The sequence below is a fragment of the Biomphalaria glabrata genome, chromosome 1 (genome assembly GCF_947242115.1).
Source record: "Biomphalaria glabrata chromosome 1, xgBioGlab47.1, whole genome shotgun sequence".
NCBI lineage: Eukaryota > Metazoa > Mollusca > Gastropoda > Planorbidae > Biomphalaria > Biomphalaria glabrata.
Window position 1 is genome coordinate 27,194,769 of NC_074711.1, and position 26,096 is coordinate 27,220,864.

Below are 26,096 nucleotides of genomic sequence, written 5' to 3' on the forward strand. Positions count from 1 at the left end.
CTGATAACTGAAAACCAATGTTGTTGCTTTCTTAAACAATGTATTGTATCACTACTATTATTATCATGGATTAGAATAATCATAAGAAAAAAAAAGAAGAATGATGAAAAGTTTGAATTAAAATGCAGAAAGTCAGGAAATGTAACATGTAACCATGCTATATGATTGCTGGCTACTTACCTCAATAAAAACATCTAATCCAGCTCCTCCACACTGACCAGACTGTAATGCTCTCAGTAAAGCATCCTCATCTATGATGCCACCTCTAGCAACGTTAATAACTTTAACTCCTTTTTTGCACTTTCCGAAGACAGCATCGTTTATAAGATCTAATTTAAGCAGTTTATAAACAAAATTAACCAGTTTGTTGTTATATGATGTAATATGATTAAACTAATCTCTTTATAAAAGAGAAACGAGAAACTATTTTTACTTTCAGAAAATATTCAGACAGAGAACTTACTCTTTGTTTGTGGAATGAGCGGGGTATGGACTGTGATGTAATCAGCCAAAGGCCAAATCTTCTCTAGTGGCATCCATTCTGTATTAAAAGTTGCACTTTCATCACTACTTATTATAGGATCATAACCAATTGTCTGAGGACAAATCAATATTTTTATTATAGGATAGGCTGGTGTGCAACATGTAAATGGGATAAATTTTCTGTCACAAGAAGTAAAACTGACATGATTAATAACAAAAACAAAAAAAGACTTTTCAAAGCAAATAAACTAAAATATCAAGGAGCTAGATTTTATAATGACTTGAAGAAAAATTAACTATTCCAGATGATTGTTAAGCAGAATAACAATGACTTGTTTAAATGCCTCTTTCATACTTAAAAGAATTTCACAAATATTGTGCAATGGTCCAATATCTTATATCTTATATAACACAGGTCAAAGGTCTCTGATTAGCCAGAGCAAATTTTACAAAGTGCTAGGTCAAAATGCAATTGATTTGATTAGTTTGGACAAATAGTAAACATGAAAAGAAAAATTATAATTTCTGGAAACAAATTTTGTCAGAGTGCACATGGAAATATTGAGCCAGTTATACAGTTTTAATTATAGATATACAGTTTTAAATTAGAACAGAAATTAGATTCATTGGCTTGTTGAAGTGGATTGATTATTAAGTTTAATAAAATATATAATCAAATCTGTGATATGACTTGCATCTGATCAAGTATCTTGATATCAGTGTTCTACAAGCTCACACTACATGGAAAATAAAACATCTACAGAATCACAGCCACTGTCATCAAATTAAGATCAATTTTACAGCACATGCAAATGTTCACAACACATGCAAATGTTCAAGCTTTTAAAGCATCAATGCCCTACTATCAAATTAAAATTGGCAAAAGATATAGTAAAGGTCAATTTTTGACTGCATTCATTCAAAGACAATTTGCACCATTGAATTTCTTTTTTTTTTTAGCTGCACAAAAGAAGGAGGGAGTAATTCAACAAATGTTAATGGTTATTATTTATTTTTATTGTTACTAAAAGACAATCAAATTAAATTTAAAATAAAATACAGCACAATTCCAATATTTTTTACATGTGGTTATCTTAACCAAATGAGCAATCCTTAGTTAAATATCTCTATCCCTAGCTGTATTGTACTATAGTAAGTAGTACCATGGTAAATATCTTAGACACACACAAATACTCCCTTCTTAACAGTGCATAACATTTGTTGAAGTCTCAGATTTTTGTTTTCTCAGACACCTTAATTTGTTAAGACTTGGAATGCATTGATTAGTATGTTGTTTACTTTTAGCATACAATGAGAAAAATATAGATTGCTTTATAGTCTCAGATGTCATTTACCCATGAAACAGAGATAAACAGTTTTTAAAATACAATAATGAATGTTGAATTTAGGCTTCAGCCAGCAATAGACTCAAAGATGAGTGGCCGAGAGGCTAAGTACGATTGAGCTTGGCTTGGCTACCTATTAAGGGGGCTCGAGGTTTGACAACCAACTCGAGCAGAGTTGTGTTTACTGAGCGCCTAAAGTCATAAAAGAAAACTTTCTCCCAGATATCCCTCCCCCACTGGTCCAACCACAAGTGAGACTGGACCCTTTAAGTGTTTTAACTCTTTGACTGCGGTGATTTTTTTTTTCAAAAAAATGCTACTTTTTTTTAAAAAATAAGAAAATGTTCCAATCATGGCTAAAACAAAAATTTATTGTTTAAGTACCAATAATGCTTTAGTAGCATATTTGGTATCAAAGTAAAGGTAAATGAATGGAGAATGTGAAAATGTAAACATCTTTCTATTTAAATATAAGATACAAATTATAATCTAAATAATATGACACTCAGAAAAAAAAATGGATGCCAACTTTAGAACTTTTGAGACCTAAATTTAGATTTTGTTCTTTGTATTACTGTTGAAACAGCATATTTAGACTATTTACAGCATTTTCAAAAAGAAATGTGATAAAACAGTCAATAAAAGATGATGAATCATTGATTATATTATTATTTTTACCTGGTTTTTTAGTCTGAAAAAAGTGAAAATTATGCGCTTTTCATTACTACCAATAACAATAGATACCAGTACTAAATCTATCAACCAAATGCACTCAAATATTATGTACATTTGAATCAATGGGATATAGATCTAGATTTGTCTTCTTTTTATTTGCCTAGAACATCTTTTATTCTAATACTAGACCAGTGCAAGACATAGGCTAGCGAGAGATCAAAGCCTAAATCTCTAACTAGATGAAGGACAATAAAAATCCTAATTCATTTTCCCTAAGATTTAGACATCTAATAGATCATTATTACTGTTCCTTTGTGATAAATTATGGATTTAGAATAGTTCTATACTTTACTTTTATTTAGTAGTAAACCTTTTGGAGTGCAACTTGAACCAGTATAGTGATGGTGATGATTTTTACCAAAAAGCAATACTAAAAAAAATTGCTAGAAAATATACCAAGAAAAGGCCTAGCATGGTGGATGAATATTGGATTTAGATCTGCCATTTCTGTTGTTTTCATTTATCTTAGGCTTAGTTCTATAGGAATCTACAAAGGTGTAAAGATAAAAGCATAGATCTAGTCAACCTTGATCTACATTCAGGACCTAGCCCTATAGTCTAAGGCTAAGGCCTAAGCATATAAGGCAATACTAGATCTAAATCTAAATGCTAATAATGTCCAAGTCTGCTTCATCCTATGCTAAATCTTGATCAAGATCTTCATTATTACAATTCATAGAAGTATAAATAAAACAATAAAGCTTCTTCAGTAGTAAACATTGTGGGTGTGTCTTGGACAAGCAAAAAAAAAAAAAAGAAAATGGGGAAAAAATGCCCACAGTGGATGATTATTTGATGTAGATATACCATTTCCTTTCTTTTTATTTACCATAAGCTTATATCTAGAGATATATCTAGATCTAGAGTCCAAGTCTATAGATAAAAGCTTAGATCTAGTCAATCTCGATCTACAGACTACACCTGACCTACTGACAATAATAGATTTAGATCTAAATACTAATAATATAGATATAAATACGCTAAATTTAGGACCTACCTGGATCTAATCTATATATCTAGATCAAATTCTTCATTATTACTATTTATTTGTGATAAATTTTAGAATAATTATAAAGTTTCTTCAGAAGTCAACATTGTGGGTGTGTCCTGGAATAGCGTTGTCAAGGCGACGTTTTTTTACATTGTAAAAAAAGTAATAAATAAATGTCTAAATAAAGCCAAAAGCTTCTCATTTCTATGTAAACAAAGGATGAAGAACTCTTTTATAAAGTAAAAATAGTTCCACTGTTGTTAGTTAAAAATTTTAATTTAAAAATGCAACGAAACAAAGGTAGGGTAAGAACGTCTATGGGATAGACGTTCCGTGCATTTAGGGCAGACAGACCGTCTATGGGATAGACGCTCCGCGCTCAATGAGTTAAAAAATCATTTGAAGAGATTGGTTGTAGATGATTTGACCAGTCTCAGAGTGAAAATGAATAAAAGCCCAAACTGATTCTGTACCTTGTGAATGTTTACCTTTATTATCAAACAAGTTATGTTTATTTTACTATTCATAGAGATAGTTTAGTTTTCTACTCACTGTCATGCCAAAAGACTGCATTCGTAGAGCCACTTCCTTGCCTATTCTCCCAAGGCCAATGATAGCCAAAGTTTTACCATATAGCTCAGTTCCCATAAATTTCTTTCTATCCCACTTTCCATCTTTCATCGACTTTGAAGCTTCTCCAAGATTTCTATTTTTAACAAAAATTTCTATTGATTACATTATATAAATTTTAGACAACATACTAGTCAACCATTGTGAGTATTGTTAATGTTTTAACTACCTGGTCAAAGCAATGATCAGAGTACAGGTGTGTTCAGCTGCACTCAATGTGTTCCCACCTGGTGTGCTGTGAACAAATTTAAAAAGCTAATATTAACCTAAAATGAACAAAGGATAAAGCTACTATAAAAGATTTAATGAAAACATTGATAACAAAGTTAATATTTCACTGAGGTGACACAAATATCAATATTTAGTTGATAAACTCAATCCGAATCCAACTAAAGAAACAAGTCAAAGTTAATCAGTTATAAACTGTATTAGTACAATAAACTAATTGTCATGTATTGTACGCCTCAAGGTCTCAAAGACAAGTGTTAACAGAAAATTTACTTACACATTAGATTCTAGATGATTCAAGACTCTTAACAGAGCAGTAAATTGGGTTTGGAGGGCGCAATGGATAAATGGTTAAGTGCTTGGCTTCCAAACCTGGGGCCCTGGGTTCAAATCCAGGTGAAAACTGGGATTTTGAATTTCTGGTTTTTAAGGGCTCCCCTGAGTCCACCCAACTATAATGGGTACCTGACTTTAGTTGGAGAAAGTAAAGGCGGTTGGTCGTTGTGTTAGCCACATAACACCCTGCTCGTCAACAGTTGGTCAATGAAACCGATGACTTTAGCATCATCTGTCCCATAGATTGCAAGATCTGAAAGGGGAAACTTTACTTTTTTTTAAATAAAGGGGTTTAACCCATTAGCTCCTTCTGCAGTTGGAAACATTTTCCTGTTTTGTCCTAAACCGTTTCTAAAATCCCCTAGCTTTAAACATTTTTAAAAAGAAGATTTCTTCTAGTCTCGCTGCAAGCGTGATTACAAATCATTTTGGAGACTACCTATTCTATTTTTAATAAAACCGTGAAGATCTTTATTGTTTAAATAAATTTTCAAACAAACGGGCCCATAGCCCCAGCGTATAAGCCCCCACTTGGGAAAATAGGTATTTTTTAACCTTTTTTAATATTCTAATGGTATTCTTCTTCTTCTTCTATCCAGCTTTTTGCTGCTGAGCTGTGAGCTCTTTTGCAGACTGTGCCAAGGAAACAGTGTGCTGTTTTCTTCAGCACTAACGTGCAGGGTGTTGGTTATGTTGGGCTGGAGTGGTAGTAGGGTCTGCCTAAGGAGGATTAGGAATGGGTATTAAAAAAGGATGTGGTTTACGGTTTCATAAGGGTGGGCGCAGTGTCTACAAAGGGGGAGTTGTGTGGGATTTATTTATTGAGATGGTAATTTAACAGAGGTGTGTGTCCTGTCCTTAGTTTGAAGATTGTAGATTGCTCTTTGCGGGGGAGGAAGTTAATACTGTCCAGTTTGTTAGGCATGTTCATTTCTTTGTACATGGCTCTGCCTGTGTTTCCTGTTGCCCATTGGTTGAGCCACTCCTCTTTGTGGTTGTTGATTAACAATGACCTTAGGGTGAGGCAGTTAACAGGTCTATTAGATCTGGTTGTTTCATAGATGATCCTGCCTTTGAAAACTTATCTGCCCTTTCATTTCCCATGATGCCAATGTGTCCAGGGATCCACTGTAATGTGATGTTGATGTTTAATTTTGTCATCATCTGGTGTATTATCACTATTAGTGTTGTCAACTCTCTTGGGCTTTTTGAGGTGCTGCTGTTAAGTGCTTGAAGAGTGGATTGGGAGTCGGTCAAGACAACAATATCTGATGGTGATTGTATCCCTTTATATAATTTGTTTTCAACTGTCTGCAAAGCTATGGTAATTGCCTCAATTTCGGCTAGCAAGTTTGAGCAGTAGTCACCACAGAGTGCACTTATTTCAGAGTGTTTATTTTTGGGGAAGACCAGGAAGGCACCAAGACCAGCATTGATGGTGGCTTTGAAGGCTGATCCGTCTGTATATATATGGATGGCTGTTTTTGGATAGCTTTCAATTGTTTCGAGCGTGCCTACTTTGAGCGCCAGTGGATTTGATTCTTTTGTTAGAGTGTTATTTATTAAATGTGTTTTAATGGTTGGTTGTTCGTAGTTAAGTCCAGGAGTTATGTTTGAGAATCTGGTATTTTTTTCTCTGTTATTGGGTAGATGGTGTTTTAGGGCTAATTCATCAGTAAGTTGGATCAGATTTCTTCGCTTTTTTTCCTTGTTTTTCTTATTTCTCTGTGTTAGTAGTTTATTTGGATGGTCATCCTCCAACCTTCTGTATCTCTCAATAGCTTCTAATGCTGCTCTGTTGTGCCTTAACTTAAGAGATTCAATATTGGAGTCTATTTCACAGACTGCTGTGGGAGTAATTCTCATAACTCCACTGATTAGACGCAAGGCTTGGTTTTGGATTTTGTCTAAAGATGATTGATAGGTTTTGTTGGCGGCTACTTGTATGGAGAGACAGTTATCCATGACAGATCTGACGTATCCAGTGTATAACTGTCTTAAGGTTTTCTTTTCAGCTCCCCCATGATTTTCCTGCTAGGTGTTTTATTATGTTTAATCTTTGTGATGCCTTTTCTTTTAAACCGGACATTAAGTGTTTTAGAGACACGTCTTTGGTCTAATTTTACACCAAGATATGTTGGATTTTCTTCTTTATTTATTGGCTGTGAGTATTAAAAAGTATATATTTTTTTAAACTAGACATATTGTTTTATCTTTTACAGTTGTTTGTTTGTTTATATGTATTAGATCTTAAATTTGACGAAGCAGGACGTTTTGGCGCCGCCGTTATGGCAACGCTGTTTTGGCACGAAGGTCGTTTTGGCGATGGGACGTTTTGGCGCGAAATACATTATGTATGTTTATTGTATTATTTCTTTTAAAAGAATTATTCATATCTATGTTTTGCTTGAGTGTTTGTGTTAAGACATATTTTTCACGTACTAAATGTAAATGTGTGTTTGTGTTTCACATCATTTTCTTTAATAAACATTTTGGCTTGTGTATGTGTGTTTATTAAGAGGCACACTTTTATTTTCAAAAAAAGTTTTTTAAGATATTACTTTAAAATTAAAAACAAAATGAAACGATGATAGACTAAAAATTGATGCAATTATTTGTTTACATTAACATTGGTTTATTTAATGACTGTATGGTATTGTCAGGACTGAGTTCTGGTCAGCCTGGGTCTCCTGTTTACTGTAGAGGAGAAGGGGGGCAATTCAGGTGGTTGATTTCAAAACTGTTATTGTTTTGGGTTGTTTTTGTTTGGTGAGATGTTTTGTTGAACAATGTAACTCATGATAAGGCAGTGTGTTTTTGTTCCTAGTCCAGGACAGTTGGACTTTTTGGATATATATAGTCTAAGTGTAGACTCTAACTATTTTTCTGTATTATAGTGAAAATAATGTAATTAAACATGTTATATGTCGGTAAAGTGGCATTCTGAATCTTATTTTGTCATTGTACGTGTCATTATGGTATTATCCAGGACTTGGGTACATTTAGCATGACACATACATATATTAGTGGAAGTAGGCCTTGACATTTTGGGGGCCCGTCCAAAACAACTACATGCGATGGCTGCATCAATCTCCAGTGAAGTATCTGCTGTATCCAGACAGCATATATCTCTCAGTACTGCAACCTGAAGTATCTACTGCACCCAGGCAACGCATATCGCTGAGTACAGTAACCTGAAGTATCTGCTGCACCCAGACAATGCATATCTCTGAGTACAGTAACCTGAAGTATCTGCTGCACCCAGACAGCGCATATCTCTGAGTACAGTAACCTGAAGTATCTGCTGCACCCAGACAGCGCATATCTCCAAGTGTGTACTAATGAAAGAGTTCAAGTCCATAAGGAGCGGAAACTCGTCGTCTGTATTTTAGGCTGTTACTATCTTATAATAATGATTTAACATGCCGAATGTGTTCACTATTAGCAAGTAATAGTAGCACCCCCTCGTACGTCTAAACATAAGTGTATATGCATGGCCAATTTCGTTCCTCATAATTGGATTACCAATACGCTCATTCCTTGGATTATACTGAAGAAGCTGCTGCTGGATCTCATACTTATATGAATTTAACTTTTGTGGTACATTCTATTAGGATTATACTGAAGAAGCTACTGCTGGATATAATACTTATATGAATTTAACTTATGTGATACATTCCAAGTACCGGTACCGCGCGTAGGTATAAAGCCATGTTGGGATTACCTGTTGGATTATCTACTTATATGAATTTAACTTTTGTGGTACATTCTATTAGGGTTATACTGAAGAAGCTACTGCTGGATATAATACTTATATGAATTTAACTTATGTGATACATTCCAAGTACCGGTACCGCGCGTAGGTATAAAGCCATGTTGGGATTACCTGTTGGATTATCTACCTGAAATAGACTAAGAGAAATCACATTATTGGATAACCTTGGACTATTGTCTTTAACCTGTTGGAGTACCAGTTGAACAAGATAAGTAGGAGCAGAGGTATTAGTATTATTTTAATTTTGCTTTAATTGTTTTTGTATGTATATCATTTTGTGAGGTAATATTGTAATAAAGGACACTGCTGTAGGAAAATGTCAGAGTTTATACCTCGTCCATTTGAGGAGATAGTAGCCCAGGCTCAGATGTTGGGGTTTAAGGGCAAAACGTTAAAGAAATTTATAGAGGCCCAACAGAAAATTGACTTAGATAGACTGACAAGGGAAGCGGAGGAGAGAAGACATATAAGAGAGATGGAGGACAAACAACTAGCAAGACAACATGAAATGGATAAGAAAGACATGACAGTTAACGACAACCCCCAACAGAGTAAACAGTTAGACAAAAACCTAAAATGCATGACAGACAACGAGGACTTGTTATTCTACTTAGAACTGTTTGAAACGACTGCTACTGCTAACGACATACCCAAGACAAGATGGCCACTTGTCCTCACTCACAAGTTAAATGAAAAACTAAAATTGTTTATGATACAAACAAAACTGATACATAACACTGACTATGATTTTGTTAAGGGGGAGCTCCTAAAACAAGCCCAACTCACAGAAGAAGCCTGCCGAACACTGTGGCATGAACTTTCCCCAAAGACGGACGACATGAAAGATTTTTATGTCCATTTGAAAAGGACATTTGACAACTGGCTTAAAACATCACAAACCCCAATGACAGTAGACGGTATAATTGACCTTATAATGAGAGACAGACTTTACAGTGTGCTATCTTCCGAGGCCCTGAAAGATATTTTGCTACGAAAGCCTACTTCAGCCCAAGAGGTCTTAGACTGTATTGATCAATTTAGAGATGCCACGAAAGGCTCCACACATATTGTAAAGGGAAGTAACAAAGTAACTAGCAACGATATCCCATATGTAGCTTTTGGTGCCACTGGTCAATCTAACAGTCGTCGCCCGAATAATATAAACACAGAGGGTACACAAGTGATATGCTATAGATGTGGAAAGGGCGGACACATTGCTCGATGGTGTCGGGTAAAGATAAATGAGAATAGAGGTCCAACACAGCAATGACTAAGAGTATTACCAGAAAGGGGGCAACAAGTGGGATTGTTTGCATGTCACACTGATACATTTAATTTTTTGGATTATAAAGATAAATCAGTTGGTGGATTGAAAATAGTGGAGGGATTTTTAGGAGATCGAAGGGTATCTGTCCTACGAGATACGGGGGCGAGCATAATTGGGGTCCGAGAAAGTTTGATAGAAGAAAGTCAGAAGATAGATGGGTTTTTCACTTTAAAATTAATAGATGGACAAACTTTTCAGTATCCACTTGCTTGGATAGACATTGATACTCCATTTTTAAAAGGAGTCTTTGTAGCGGCCATGTTCAAGGACCCAATAGCAGATATTATTATTGGAAATGTTGATCAGGCTAAAGCATTTTTATATGGGAATGCTGTTACTAGGGCAATGGCGAAAGCAGAAGACAATAGGGTCAAATCGGAAGATAATGACAGGATTGGTTTAAGTAAATGGATGGAATTGGACAGTGATTTTAGAGAGGATCAAAGAAATGATAGTTCGTTAGTTAGATTATGGGAAAAGGCGAAAGCAGGAACGGTCGAAGATAAGAAAAAGGGATTGGTATCATTTATAGTGGAAGAAGGTCTACTTTACAAAGAATTTGAGAGAAAAGATACCCCTGGGGTAATAGAACGACAACTTGTAATCCCTACGAATAGACGTGAACTAATATTAGAAATAGCACACTCTACACCTTTAGCGGGACATATGTCTATAAATAGAACCAGGTATCGGGTATATTCGCATTTCTTTTGGCCTGGGGTAGATAAAGATATAAAAACATACATTAAATGTTGTGACCTTTGTCAAAGAGGTAGACACCCAGGAAAAGCTGGAAAGGTAGAACTAGGGCGCATGAATATTATTTCCACTCCATTTGCTAAAGTTGCTATTGATATCATAGGACCACTCCAAATGACAGATCGGAAGAATAGATTCATTTTAACGTTGGTTGATTTGGCAACAAGATGGCCGGAAGCTGTACCACTACCTAATACAACAACACCAGTAGTAATAGAAGCTCTAAGTGCTATTTTTACTAGAATAGGATTCCCGGAACAGATACTCTCTGACAATGGATCTCAGTTCAGATCCGAATTATACAAAGAAATATGTCAGTTTTTTAAAATAAAGATTGTTAAATCAACACCATTTCACGCCATGTCAAATGGGGGCGTAGAACGCTTTAACGGGACTTTGAAGTGCATGCTGAGAAAGACGGCCGAAGCAGAACCTAAGAATTGGGATAGAGTTATAAATGCACTTCTGTTTGCGTACAGAGAGGTACCAAATGAGTCTACTAACATTTCCCCTTATGAAATGTTGTATGGAAGGAAAGTCAGGGGGCCTATGTCAATTCTAAAAGATCTTTTTACTAATCAACAGGCAGAACCAGAAATAAAGAATGTGTTTGACTATTTATTAGACCTAAAAAGTAGGCTGGCTGTGGCTTGTCAAATAGCTCAGAATAATAGCTCAAAACGTAAGGAAAATTATAAAAGGTATTATGATAGAAATAGCAAAGAAAAAGATATTCAAACAGGTGATTCTGTCCTGTTACTGAAACCACAGAGACAGAATAAGTTAGCCTTGCACTGGGAGGGGCCTTATAAAGTAGAAAAAAGAATTAACAAGTTTAATGTAAAAATAAAGAAAGGCAATCGAGTAAAAATTCTTCATGTTAACAGATTAGTAAAATATCACGAAAAAAACAACACGGAATGTACGGGTAAGGAAAATAGTGATCTACAACTCTCGGGAAGTGCGTCTCATGTATTGTATGGGGGTCAAGGGGAAGAATTATTACATGCGTGCATAGCGTCCCTTGTAACCGACCAGGAAGATGATAACCAAGAGGATGAAGTTACTGAGTTACCTACTCTTGAGAGTACAAATTCCAGGGAACATATTAGTATCAATACTGAATTAACCGAATCCCAAAGAGAACAGATTCAGACGCTAGTTAAGAAGTATAAAGATATAATTACTGATATACCGGGTAAAGCGAAGGTTAAATCATTCAACATTGAGCTCACAACAGAAAAGCCTATTACACTGAGGCCATACGCAGTTTCTATTCATATGAGAGATGTCTTAGACAAGGAGATAGAGAACATGATTGAAATGGACATTATTGAAGAGTCTCAATCGCCCTATGCCTTTCCTGTCGTTTTGGTTAAGAAAAAAGATTCAACAGTACGTACTTGCATAGATTTTCGGAAATTAAACGCGGTTACCAAATTTGACGCGGAGGCTATTCCAGACCAAGAAGATCTTTTCTTACAACTTAATAGTGCCAAATTTTTTACAAAGATAGATCTAACAAAAGGCTTCTGGCAAATACCAATAGAAGAGAATAGTAGGAAGTACACTGCATTCAGGGTACCAAGTGGTCACTTTCAATTTAAATATCTACCGTTTGGTCTGCTTAATTCTCCTAGTTTTTTTAATCGGACTGTTAGGACCATTCTTAAAGGACTGGAAAATGTGTTTTATTTTGATGACATTTGTGTATTCGGGCATGACTGGTCATCACACTTAATAGCACTAGAGAAAGTGTTGTCCAGGCTAAAAGAATATGGGTTTACTATCAAGCCAAGCAAACTCGAAATCGCGTATCCTAAAATAACTTTCTTGGGTAATATTGTAGGTGAAGGAAACATATACCCAGAACCCAATAACAGAGACAAGGTATTAAATATAAAAGCACCAAAAACGAAAAAAGAGGTTCGATGTTTGCTAGGTATTGCTAATTTTTATAGCAGATTTATTCCAGCGTTCGCGGAAATAGTATTTCCAATTACTGGATTGTTAAAAAAAGGGACACCGACGAGGGTCAATTGGACTCCAGAATGTGACCGGGCATTAAGAAAAATTCAAATGTGCATGACACGAGATCCTATACTGAAATTACCAGACGCTAATAGACCATTTATTGTGCAAACAGACGCGTCGGACATAGCCATATCATGTTGCCTTTTGCAGGAAGTAAAAGGAATATTCCATCCTGTTAAGTTCTTGAGCAGAAAACTTTTGCCCAGAGAACAACGGTATTCTGTAATAGAGAGAGAATGCCTTGCCATTGTTTGGGGGGTGCAACGCTTGTCCAGATATTTATATGGCGCTAAATTCACAATTCAGTGTGACCATAGACCACTGGCCTTTTTGAAGAGCGCAACATATGGGAATAATAGAATTTGTCGTTGGGCTCTATTATTACAATCATTTAACTTTAATGTAGAACATCTAAAGGGCAAACTAAATGTAATTGCTGACTTTCTATCTAGACTAACAGAATAGACCAACATGACATTGATTACAGATAACTGACATTTAATAGTTATTCATTTCAAAGTTATTTGTTTGCTAGGATTGGGGATATGTAATTAACCGCCTTTTACAAAAGGTAGAATATATGTTTGCACACTATTTTTTGTTTACATGTTGATATATATATATAATTATAATTGCTTAGTATGTTGTATATAACATTTACATTTCGGAAAATATGCTTGTTCACTGACTATTTTTTTTGTTTACATGTTGATATATATGTATATATATATTTATACATATAATTATTATTGCCTAGCAGGTTGTGTATAGTATTGACATTTCATGTGGATACATCGTTTTTTTTTTTGTTTTTTTTTACAAACTGTAGGCTATGTTTTAGTACCAAGATTACTTTTGTTTGCATGTTGATATATATGTACGTTTGGAAAATCTCTTTATTGGAAGTTTGTCTGTTTTAAATGAACCCAGAAACAGACAAAAATTAAAGGGGGGAGAAATGTCAGGACTGAGTTCTGGTCAGCCTGGGTCTCCTGTTTACTGTAGAGGAGAAGGGGGGCAATTCAGGTGATTGATTTCAAAACTGTTATTGTTTTGGGTTGTTTTTGTTTGGTGAGATGTTTTGTTGAACAATGTAACTCATGATAAGGCAGTGTGTTTTTTGTTCCTAGTCCAGGACAGTTGGACTTTTTGGATATATATAGTCTAAGTGTAGACTCTAACTATTTTTCTGTATTATAGTGAAAATAATGTAATTAAACATGTTATATGTCGGTAAAGTGGCATTCTGAATCTTATTTTGTCATTGTACGTGTCATTATGGTATTATCCAGGACTTGGGTACATTTAGCATGACACATACATATATTAGTGGAAGTAGGCCTTGACAGGTATCTCCAGCTATACATACCAAACACTTGCTAATAATAAGTAAAAATATAATACATGTACCATGTTTCTCAAAATACTAAGTTAAGTATACATAGACACCATGGTTATTTGCCTAAGTTGCTGGAATTCAAGGGTTCATTAAAAAAAAAGCTACGTGCTTATTAAATTATCGTCAAATGATATCTTGCGCCAAAACGTCCTGTCGCCAAAACGTCACGTACCGTAAATTTGATTATTTTAAATTAAAAAAAATTTTTAGTTGTTTTTTTTTTATTTGGAGTTATCCCTCTTTGCTTAGGGCCTGTAGAGGGTTTTTCTTAACCAGAAATAGGAGCTAATGGATTAATAGAATTGTTAAGTTTTCTGTTACTTCCACATTGAAAAATTTTAGTTTGTAGACCTATGTATAGAGAGGAGACAAGCTTATTTCAGGATCCACAAATTATTTGTTAAGTCAAAAAGTTTCAAGCATCATGTTAACTTTTGTGAATTTATTATTTTCAATTTGGATTATAAGATGTATTGCTGTTGATTTATAGTGTGTGTTGTGTAAATCTTTTCATGATTTCTACTTGAGAATTAAAATTATTTTATTCTCTATGTTTATACAGCAAATTATGGTCAATATAATGGAGAGAATAGTAAAACATACTTCATAACTATGATGCCCTTCTTGGTTGCAACCTCAGTATCAATGTTGTCAACGCCAGTCCCAGCTCGACCAATGATCTTGAGATTAACTCCAGCATTGATGACCTCTGCTGAGACCTTTGTGGCTGATCGCACAATTAAACCATCATAGCCCTTTGTAAAACACAAAAACATAGAAAATTACAGAAATTGTTTGTTTTGTTGTTTTTTTTTAAAAAAGAAGAAAAAAGAAAAGCCATTAATAACTTTGACTTGAAAACATTCCAAAAATTTTCTTTCTTGAGTAGTTATTCAACAACTATACTTGAAATAGATTTTTTTAGGGAAAAAAAAAACTTCAATATCAGCCCACTCCACCCCTTTTTACTTTAACCCATTTTTTACTAGGTTGAATAATGTGCAATAGATTTAGCAAATAGAATTCTAGGGTGAGAGAGCATTACACCGCCAGAATAATTAAAAAAAAGGGTCAGACTAAAACAAGATAGAGCTTATGAAATATTGAATTAAGAGGCCAAAGAAAAAAGCATCATAGAGCCTTTCAAATATTTCAATAAAGAGCTGTATGTAGGACTATTTTTTAAAAAGTACAATGGGGAAAAATAAGTGATACCTGTCATTGCTGCATAAACCAAGGGCCTTACCCTCCACAAACTTAAAAAAACAAAATTTACTAAAAACATGCATAAATTATATCAAATATTTTTTATTGAAACAAAATTACATTAAATTTAGTGCTCTAGTTCTTTCTTCTAAAATATGGGATGCATTTAGTGAAAAAGTAAAGCGGACTGATTATTCAGTTTAATAAAATATATGGTTTGCATCTGCTCATTTGAATATGTTACAAGTATCTTAAGATCTACAAACTCACACTACAATACAGAGCTGGCTGATCAATTTTTCCATTCAAACTAGATCTAGATCTCTTAGATTATTTTCTTGCCATTGTTTAAAAAAAAAAAGATGGATATAATCAAATTTTATAATATAATTTTTTTAAGCCCACAGAGTTTGCTTGTTATAGTTGGAGTGCAGAGTGGTACGAAGCTGGAAAGATAATGACATTAACAAAGTTTCCAAATATTGTGGTAACATTCTTTATAAGAACATTTAAGTGTTTCTAAAAAAATAGAGTGTTTACTTATTTTTAGAGAGTCATGTGGCACCTAAGACCTATGGTTTATAAGTATTAAACTCCTGTCTTCTGTCAGTCAAGATATTACAACTAGATCTATTTAGTGAGTGAGCTACATCTACATGATGTGCTCCATTCATTGGGAAACCTAGACTTGTATATATATGAAATTTAACTATAAAGTATTATAGTTTAACAAGTCATTTGTTTTGTTGAGCTCACACCTTTTTTGACCTGGGGACCGTTCATATAGTCAAAACTTGCACATGAACACCTAAGTAAAAACTACATATAAATAATAGAATAATAGAATATAAGTAACAATTTTCTTTTAATGTGCAGAATGAGAGTTGGAGATTATATTTTTTTGAAACAAAATTGTTAAAAAAAAAATATTGGCTTGGATGAGGTTGGTGAGTTTCTTTGAATGTATTTATGACTGGCTCACCTAGCACAAATTTCAAGTTATTTTCTTTTATTTGGGGAGAGGTTCATTATGGCAAGGAATCCACAAGATACCAAAAAAGAAGATTGGAAAGCAGTCAACTTCTTTACAATGACCCATTATGCAGGATATAAATTTAGAATTTGTTTTTGTAATCAGAATTTGAGGTATTTGTCTTTGAACATTGGTTTAAGCTCCTTGTTTGTGGATCCAATCTGATAAACTGGCTTTTAGTAAAGATGTTGTTTTAATTGTATGCAATTTTCTTCCTTCTGCTGACCTCCTTCTGTCATGAGTTTAAGAAACACTGGCATAGACTAGATCATATTAGTTACTATATGATAGAACAGATAATTTAATCTATAGATCTAGAACAGATACTGTAGTAACTGTTCAGGCTATTGATACTACTAGAACTACTGCCCACAGTAGATCTTTTCTTCCAGCAGTATTCATTGTGCCCACAGAAGCCTGACACCCACACTACTGAGTCTATAATTCATATATCAGATCTAATCTTGAAGACTTGATCTACAATGACAGTTAATCTAACATCTACTTAAATCTACTATACTATATAGATCTATTGTAAACTGTGTCTATCGAACACCATGTTAAGGTACTTATCGAACACCCCATTATATTTTTAAAAATTCTCCTTTATTTCAATGATTATGACGAAACTAGTCCATTCCTATTGTGCATTGTCCATTTCTTTATAGTTAAGTTATATTTAGTTTCATTTTCACCCGAGAATATTTTTTTTACTTATATTCAAAGTGCATTGGTAATATTGGTATAAAAACGTCACTTTTTTTTTACCTCTTGGGAAGAGTGAAGTGAGTCACGGGTTAAGGGTATTTTTTAATGCCAATGAAGCTTCAGCTCAAGAAAACCTATATCTTATGCTTCTAATTAGACTGAGAAATATTTGCAACTATTTGTTTAATCTACCCCTTGGTACCCAAACGTGAAAATTGAGGTTTAAATAGGGGGTGTTCGATAGTTGTTGTTTTTTATATCTCAGCTTTGTAAAATATCGTACACCATTTTAATGTTAAAAATAAACATCAAACCCAAAGAAAACAAAATATTTAAATTGTATTTTTTTGTAATTGTTATTTTCAAAATAATATAATGCAAACTACAGATATAAATTACTCGTGTTACAATTTGTATATCAACTATTTGTGGTTTATCGTAAATGTGCTATATTTTTTTAAGTAAATAGATTTACATCGATATGCACTAGATGTATCCATTTTAAAAGCTTCATTTTATGACACATAGTTTGATGCTATTAACATTATTGCGATGGCAGTAGATTCATAAAGGTAGAATATATCCAGTTGTATTTTTTTTTTTACATGCCCCATTCTATTAACTTCTGAATTCTGTGTTATAAACCAATACCTTTAGCACATGTGCTTGATGTGAAGAGATATTAATAAAACGAAAGGGGGAGGTATAGAATGTAGATATGGTATTTTGAAATAAAAATGTCTTTGGTAGGTAAAAAAAAAAGGGGGGGGGGGTGGGAGAAACAGTCAAGACACTGTATCATTACTTGATCGACCATTGAAATGAGACGTTGTGACAAGATGTTTAATTAGTAAATATTGGGCTTGTTTGTTTAAGTCTAGGGGAAATTATATTATTTTATCCCGCTCACATATAAGATTTTGTACAGGCACACCACAACTAACAGTAAGAACAGACCAATATTATAAGTTCATAAATAAAAATAATTTAATAAATGAAAATTTACAAAAGATAAATGATCAAATAAAATTATAATCAAGAAACTAAAAGAAGGTGCTAATATCTAACATAACTGCTCATCATGGATTGCTAATTGGTGAGTGATTGGAAGAGAAGAATGTTCCTATGTCTAGCTACTTATTTTCTTAGCTGCTAGCCCGTGGGTCGTCTTCTAGCAGTCGAAGGACTGGCACTCAGAAGGATGAGTCATCCGGCTCTGTCTTAGGACGTCTGCTCGGGATATTCTCTATGCTGTAGGCAAGCTGGCTGTTTAGCAGTAGAGAGGGTTGGTGCTGCAGACTAAGTTGTAGAGGGACGATCTCTCAGCTGTGATCTCTAGCTAGTAGAGAGCTGTGCTAACTCAACACCAGTTTATCTTCTGCAGCGAAGGTTGCTCTAATCAGTCGGCATTAGGCACTAGCTATTGGGCAGTGGACAGTTTGGGCCAGGTACTGGGCAGTATAAGGCACTGTGGACACTGGGCAATATGTTAAGGCCAAGGACAGTAGGCAATGCCTTCTTGCTAACAGGTATGTAATTGGGGGGGGTGGGGTGGGAGGGGTTATCTGGTGTGGTCTGCTCCGGTTACAGCTTTGGGTGGAGATCTGGTAGTTATAGCAGTCTGGTGTAGCAATCGTGTGTAGCAACCAGGCTGGGGATGAAACAGACAATTAGGAACCTCCTAAAGGCATTGAGCAGGGATTCCCATATGCCCTGCAATCATTCAGATACAGGCATTGGTATCAATCCCAATAAGGCATTTAAGACAATTATGTATAAAATCTTAAAGCATTCAGCAGGGATTCCAATATGCCCTGCAATCATTCAGATACAGGCATTGGTATCAATCCCAATAAGGCATTTAAGACAATCATGTATAAAATCTTAAAGCATTCATATAACTTAATCACAAACAAAGTACAAGGAAGATAATCACGATAAATGTTTTATCATACAATGTAGGATGATACTAATCAAGATTCATCCAATGAATGTGATTACGTCGATAAGTAATCAGTTATAGCAAAATGGGGAATGAGCATTGCATTTACTAAAGGATAAGATGGACTTAAACTACTAGGGATAGGACTACAGTAATAAGGGTTTGATATAATTAATTAAATTATATTCATCCAAGGAACTACAAGTTCACAAGGGCGTAAGACATGATATGCATGAGGGATATGATAGGAATCAAAATTAATCACTTTCCCATGCGCTCTGTAAGTTTAGAGCACTGTGACCTAAGTTCTTTGACAGTACTTAGGTTCAAGAAAGGTTATTGTTTACATCAATCACTAAGGTACAGGAATGGATGAAACATTACAAATCAAATATGATAACTTATGGCTTCAAACGTAGACAACCATAGCTGCTTTAATAATACTATATGAAGATATAGCCTCGACATAGAATAGTACAATGTACATACATAATAAAGTCATAATGTAATGACGGGAACGTGGTTGTGTACTAATGTGTACTCACACATTCCTATAAGATAAAACAAGTATAGTAAAATGTTTACACTCACCCGTTTGTCCCTAATGAAACCTCACTAATAAACTTCCTAACAGAGGAGACTGTATGAATCCTAGCCGGCCTAACTTAGAATGCTTTGGTCTCTCTCTATATATAGTTGGGGCATTTTGTTTAATGGGTGGGGAAGAAAGCAGGGTGATTTTCTCACATATATCGATGTACCGGAGATGTCAGGCATCAGGTCACATTTATGGTCAACATTCGTCCCGAGGGGAGATAAATCCTAAAAGAAATTAAGTATGGGTGGACATGAAAATAATTGATAAAGTTTAAAATAAAAGTTTCTCACGGTTTGCTGGGAAAAACTCGAATTTTTGTATGCAAGTTTCATATCGTCACATACGTCAGCTTCAAATACATAGAGTCATTTGTGCTTTTCGATCTAGGCGCCGGGTCTATAAAATTATATATATATTTTTTTTTTGCCATAAAGTATGATAAAGCTCATAATGCGCTACAAAGGCACTCCTTTGAAACATCACAAATACACAACATAATAACAATAACACTTTTAACCACTCTCTTATTCTGCCTACACCCCCTTACCCGTGCTTTCTTCTTACACAATTCCACTCTCCAACATTCACACTTTTTCAGTGCAAAGTAACTACGTAAATTTCAAGACTCAATCTAAATGCAGCCACCAGACTAACACACAACAAAAAAATGGTCAGTGATAGCGCAACACACAGGTGTAAACCAGGCCATCAACACAGCCCCAAAACATTGTTCAAGTTGTAGTAAGAACAATGTTGAGGGGAAAGGGGGAGGAGCCCATCAGTCGAGTACCTACGGTCAAGCCGCTAATTAGGTCACAAACACTAGGCATGATAGATACGTATTATATATAGATATGTTGTTTGTGTGTGTGACAAATACTAAACGTGCTCTAAAATGGGGGTTTTTTTTGGTCAACCAGATGGTTAAGGGAGGGCGGATCTATCTACATCTCTAGGTAACACAGCTCACAAGCTACCATAGCTTTTCAGCCCCTCTCCCCCGCCCCGATCGAAAAATATCTAGCACTGACTTTCGGGCTGTTACATACACTGAGCATGCAAGATTGGCGGCTAGATACGTAGAGCCGCATATGTTTTGTTTTTAGGTCAACCACGTAAACTGTTGTGTCCTACAATGGCTTGGGGAGGGCGGGATTATCTATTGGCTACCAAAGCTTATTAGGCTCTCCCCCAAATAAATAATATCTGGATTTATTAAGGGCCTAATATCTCAAAATAGCTTAGACCTAAATAAGTACTGGTACAGTAATGGTGTCGGTAATGCGTTACTGTGCTTAGCACCTTAGACTTGTGTGAATCGTCAGTTTCTAAGCTGAGCTGATAGATTCCTTCGATGTGGAGCATGTGAAAATTACAAAAATCTGTCTGTCTTGACATGGCGTAAAAAGAAAATGATTTAAATAAAAAAAATGTAAAGATTATAACACTTTTGAAACACCATACTTTTCACAAAATTTTAAGATTATAACACTTTTAAAACACCATACTTCTCATGTGTTCGATAGTTTCTTAATATGTTCAATAAGATAAGATTCTTGAAGGTAGCGGTAAAACGATGTTCGAAACCTTAAGCTTTTGAAAGCATTGACCTGACCCACTTTAACATAAAATATAATTTTAATTATGAGTAGTGATAGAATAAAACATGTCTACTTTTTAAGAAAAATGGATGAGGAGTTCATAGATACAATCAGTTTTTTTTCTAGGTCTAATTCAAACATAAAAAAATGTCAGCGACAGAGCTTAACTTGTTCGATAGACGTAAATAACTGTAGATTTACTAGATATAGAAATATTTGAATATAGACTATCTATATTAGTATATATATATATATATATATATATATATATTATATATATATATAGATCTATATTAATATATATTAGAAGTCTACATCTAGATCTGTCTAGAATCTATTGTAATAATGGTATAAAAATAAATAGATCTATATAGATCTAGATCTATAATCTATATAGATTATACTAGAATCTATCTAGAATCTATTATATCAAGTATAATCTGTATTCTAGACTAGATTATCCTTAGATCACTAGACTAGATGATTAGATCATAAAATAGATCTGTATATCGATTCAGCTGATTGATTCATTGTAAAAATGCCTACGTGACTGACTCAACGCCGCAATGCCAATACTCAGACCCCGACTAAGTTACGTTACTAGCAAGAGTGTCTGCTAACTTTAAGACCAAGTAAGGCAACTATAATAATAATGCTAGCTCTAGACATACATGTGTGACAACGCACTCACATTGCCGTCATTGCGGCAGACTGTTCTTAGACTATTATTATTATTTATCTTACAATTTATCAGTAGTTAATCAGTCATACTAGTCATAGAGAATCATAACCATAGTCATAGCGACATAGTGATAGTAGTAGTGTCATACCGCAATTTCTTTCAGCAAATCCTCTTTGGAAAGATTACAATTTTTTACAACTTCTACCCCATTTTTACGAAGTATTTCCAGGCAGATATCATCTATTTCATCGCTTATCAACACTTTTCTTAGTTGAATTGTCATATTTGTATTCAACTGGTATTGCACTATAGAGTCTATTTATGATTCCCTGTAGTCTTGTACCGGCGTGAACGCAAATGACCTAATTTGTTGGCTGCTGCGTGTCTTATTGGATTTTGTGCGGAAGGATATATTATAAACAACAATGTAGTTCTTGACATCAAACATCAAAACAAATGTAAATCTTCAAGTCCAGCTTTACAAATTCGAGAAAACTAAATCTATTTAATTACATATTCAACTTTGTTTCTATATATAAAAAAAAAAGCTAAAATTATACGAAATAAATAAAATGTTCGTTCCAAAATAGATCTAGAGCTAGAAAGTAAGGTTAAAGATCATAAGGTCAAAAAAATACCTGGAGAGGTTAAAGTTCAAACAGTTATCTAAATCCAGTCATCTTATAAATTATTATCTTATCTTATTATAAATTACAGACGTTCTTTCTTAAAAGAAGATATTCAAGACAATTACGTCTTAAACGAATCCATGTGTTTGTCTAGCCGTACATGTTAATTAGAGAATTAAACATCTGAAGTGATTTAAGTGATACGATTAACAAAACTAAAAAAGGAAAAATGAAGGGTCTGGGGGGGGGGGGGGATTTTACATCTTTAGAACTTTGGCCTATCTACTAGAATTATAATAGATCTACATTCTATGTCTATATCATTTATAATAAAGCGCGAGTTATTGAAACTTAGATTCTGCAAAGCATCCACACAATTCTGATGCAGTCCCAGCTGCGATGGGCAGGTCACGTCTACAGAATATTATAATGGAAGACCACCGCATCCCTAAACGACTCTTGTATGGCCAACTAAGCGAAGGAAAGCGCTCGCAAGGTGGTCAAAAAGAAAGCGCTTCAGGGACACCTCAAAGCTTCTCTGAAGGCGTTCAGCATAGACCCAGGCACCTGGGAGACAGAGGCACATGACAGAGCATCATGGCGTCGCGCTGTGAAAACTGGCGCACAGGTTGCTGAGGAAAAAAGAACAATGCTGGCAGAAGAAAAACGCCAGAAAAGAAAAGCAAGGTCCACGACACTAGGTTCAGCTGGAATAACCTGCCCAGTGTGCGGCCGAACATTCCGGGCTCACATAGGTCTCACCAGCCACATGAGGAGGCATAAAACCCCAGTGCAAAGCCCTCAGCCCCCTGGATGACAAAGTGGTCATCATCGAATCACGATGGACGAACTAGGCCTATATATCTAGATTCTAGATCTATATATGTCACCTATAGGCCTAACTTTCTTTTGTCAAGTCATTAACATCTGCTGGCTTTATCACGCCGTGTCACAGTCGACGAATATAGGCCTATATATTACTGGCGAACTGGAGGTAGGACCTCTGTTGTCAAATCTCATCTTCCTTGGTGTTTTTTTTTTTAATTTTATAGATCTACATATACATATACATCTACATATAGGCCTATGTAGCATTGGCATATTGAGCTTATGAAAAGAGGTTGCGTACGTCTTATTACATATAAGTCCTTCAGGCATTTTAGCTAAAGAAAATGTCCGTCTTTCACTTTGTTTCTTTTTTTCTGCAACAGCTAGCAGTAAAATTCAGCCTTTCAATTCTTCTGGTTTAAAGCACTTTAAATTAAAGCACTCATAAACGATAAAATGTATAGGCCTACAGTTCCCGAAGGAAGTTAGTGGGGTAGAAATAAGACGATGTTCAGTTGTTTGATCAGTATGCGGCCAAAGTCTTCTTCACCTTCATTTATTCTTTAGTCAGCTACTATAATAGGTGAATTAATCTATCTAAAAAGCAAAGTGTTCCGCTACATACTCAGGATTTGCGAAGTGTTCTGTATGGCGATTTAACAGAAGGCATGGGGATCCGCTGGTAGCCCACTTTTACGGTATAAGGATGTATGCAAACGCGACATGAAGATCTTCAAAATCGACACTAGTGGCACTGGACAGATCCACATGGAGAGAGAGCATAAAGGAAGGGTCTCGGATTGCAAATGCCATACACAACAGCAGCAGAAAGAAGGGTGAAAATGCAACGGCGCCCGATGATTATATATGCCCAACCTGTGACCGCAGCTGTGTATCAAGGATTGGCCTCTTTAGCCACACAAGAAGTTGCAAAGGGGAAAGATCGTCTCTCGAGACGTAAAATGCCACAGAGCGAAGTGTTCCGTTAAGGAAAAAGTTTGGGAAACACTGCTTACGTCTATTGGACCGTTAGGGCACCTCAAATGATCTGTCGACCGTTGATATTTATTCCTCTTTTTTTTTCTTGACCAGTAGTGCCTTTCAATGATAGCAGACCCGTCCATTCTTTGATGTCTCAATTCTGATCGCTTTCTCGGCCTCTCTTAATTTATTTTCCACGATAGGCTACTATTCCCTGTAGGAAGGTCTTATCAAGCCCTGAGGACTTTTAGTAATGGCCTTTACCGTTTGCGTTTTTTTGTTTTTTTTACATTGGTCATCAGGTTATCGTAGAGTCGAATAGCCATTGTGAGACTGTTCGAATTTCCTCGTTTGTGATGGGATATTTGTAGGTTATACCTAAGATCCTCCAATAACATTTCTATTCCATGGTTAGGATCCTTCTGTCTAACTCTCCAGCGAGCATCCAGGATTCGCAAGCATACAAGAATGTCGCCTTGACCAAGGAGCGCGTCAGTCCGACTTTAGTGCCTAGGGCTATGCTTCACAAGTGCTGCTGTGGGTTGGCCAGTAGTCAAGTTTAGTTTCTACATCTGAATGATAGCTCCGAGGTATTGAAAACTTCTGATAGGCCTACTTGCCAGTTTTCCACCTCCAATACTGATGTCCCTTTTAAAGACTTGTTCTCTATTGGTCATAATTTGCGTTTTTATAGCATTGATTTGCATGCCATATGCTGGAGAGGTCTTGTCTATGCGCATTGTTATGACATGATTAGGAATTAGTTATTTGTTTCGGGAATAAGGGGAAAGTTTTAATTAGCGACAAGTGACGTGACAGATCTTTAAAAAAGAAGAACGCTCTAAGCGACGCAAAAAGGAAGACGCTTCGTGTAGAGTAGAAGACTTCAGTACAATAGAATAGATACAGATTTACGGACATAGCTGACAGCAGACGATTCCCTTCTTGATTATTAAATATCGTTATAGAACAACATCAGCGTCGACTACATATTTGATTGTTTCGGCCTTTCGCCGGTGTTACTGAATTAGTTTAGTTCAGCGTTACTTCCAGTCAGATCTACACTAGACAGATTGCCAAGAATCAACACCGCGCGGAGGCCTTAACAACGTGGCGACCCCAGACTCGGAGCTCACTGGCATCAACGTTCAGAAGGATAGAAGCCCTCTGTTAGGAGGAGGCAGAAGTTACGTCATCGGCCTAGGCTGCAGCTAGACCCTGATTATACAGCCACGTCGGCGAAGGAAAGCCAGTGAGATCCTGGAATCGTAGACCTAGGAGGTAACGAAATATAGATCTAGATCTACATTTGTAATTTGTAAAGGCCCATACGTTGGGGCATCGTATTGAAGCCTGTAGTTCGGTATCGAGAAGGCTACAGTTTGTGGAAGGGAAGAAAACCGTCCTGTCGAAGCCGTACTGAAGAGATATCGCCTGCCCGGCATCTTGAGAACGAACGTGAAGGTCACCTCTGCAAGGCCAAGATCGACCGTTGAGGTCACGCCCGCCAAAGAACTTGTGACGTAGGAACCATCTTACTGCCTACGGCACTTAAGTACAGTAGTGCTAATTTGATCTACGTCTCGGCTGAATCTGTGCTACACGTTAGATAGCCAGATAGCCGGTATTTTAGCACTGGACTTTGACTTTGTCGCTGTGTCAACTGTTGGACCGTTCCAGTTTCACTTTGGACAGACGACCACCTGGAACCACCGTACCTGCCTTGGAACCAGCAACCGGAACCAGACTCTACGTCACCGACGAACCGGAGCCAGACGACAGATCACCGTGAACCAGAACCAGACGCCGTACCACCGAAGAACCGGAGCCGTTGCAGACCAGTAC

The 26,096-nt window shown here is 35.8% G+C and overlaps 1 protein-coding gene across 2 annotated transcripts in view; it reads right to left on the reverse strand.

Annotated features, from left to right (window-relative positions):
* The window catches only part of LOC106059569 (D-3-phosphoglycerate dehydrogenase-like), a 31,054-nt gene extending 8,872 nt beyond the window's left edge, over nucleotides 1-22,182 (reverse strand). For both annotated transcript variants that reach the window (XM_013217233.2, XM_013217232.2), the window contains exons 1-6: nucleotides 21,962-22,182; nucleotides 14,647-14,798; nucleotides 4,355-4,420; nucleotides 4,108-4,261; nucleotides 464-596; nucleotides 181-329 (exon numbers count right to left, since the gene is read on the reverse strand). In XM_013217233.2, coding sequence (XP_013072687.1) covers nucleotides 181-329; nucleotides 464-596; nucleotides 4,108-4,261; nucleotides 4,355-4,420; nucleotides 14,647-14,798; nucleotides 21,962-22,096 — 789 coding nt within the window. In that variant the 5' untranslated portion in view covers nucleotides 22,097-22,182. The remainder of the gene's footprint in view (nucleotides 1-180; nucleotides 330-463; nucleotides 597-4,107; nucleotides 4,262-4,354; nucleotides 4,421-14,646; nucleotides 14,799-21,961) is intronic.
* Between the last annotated feature and the right edge of the window lie 3,914 nt (nucleotides 22,183-26,096).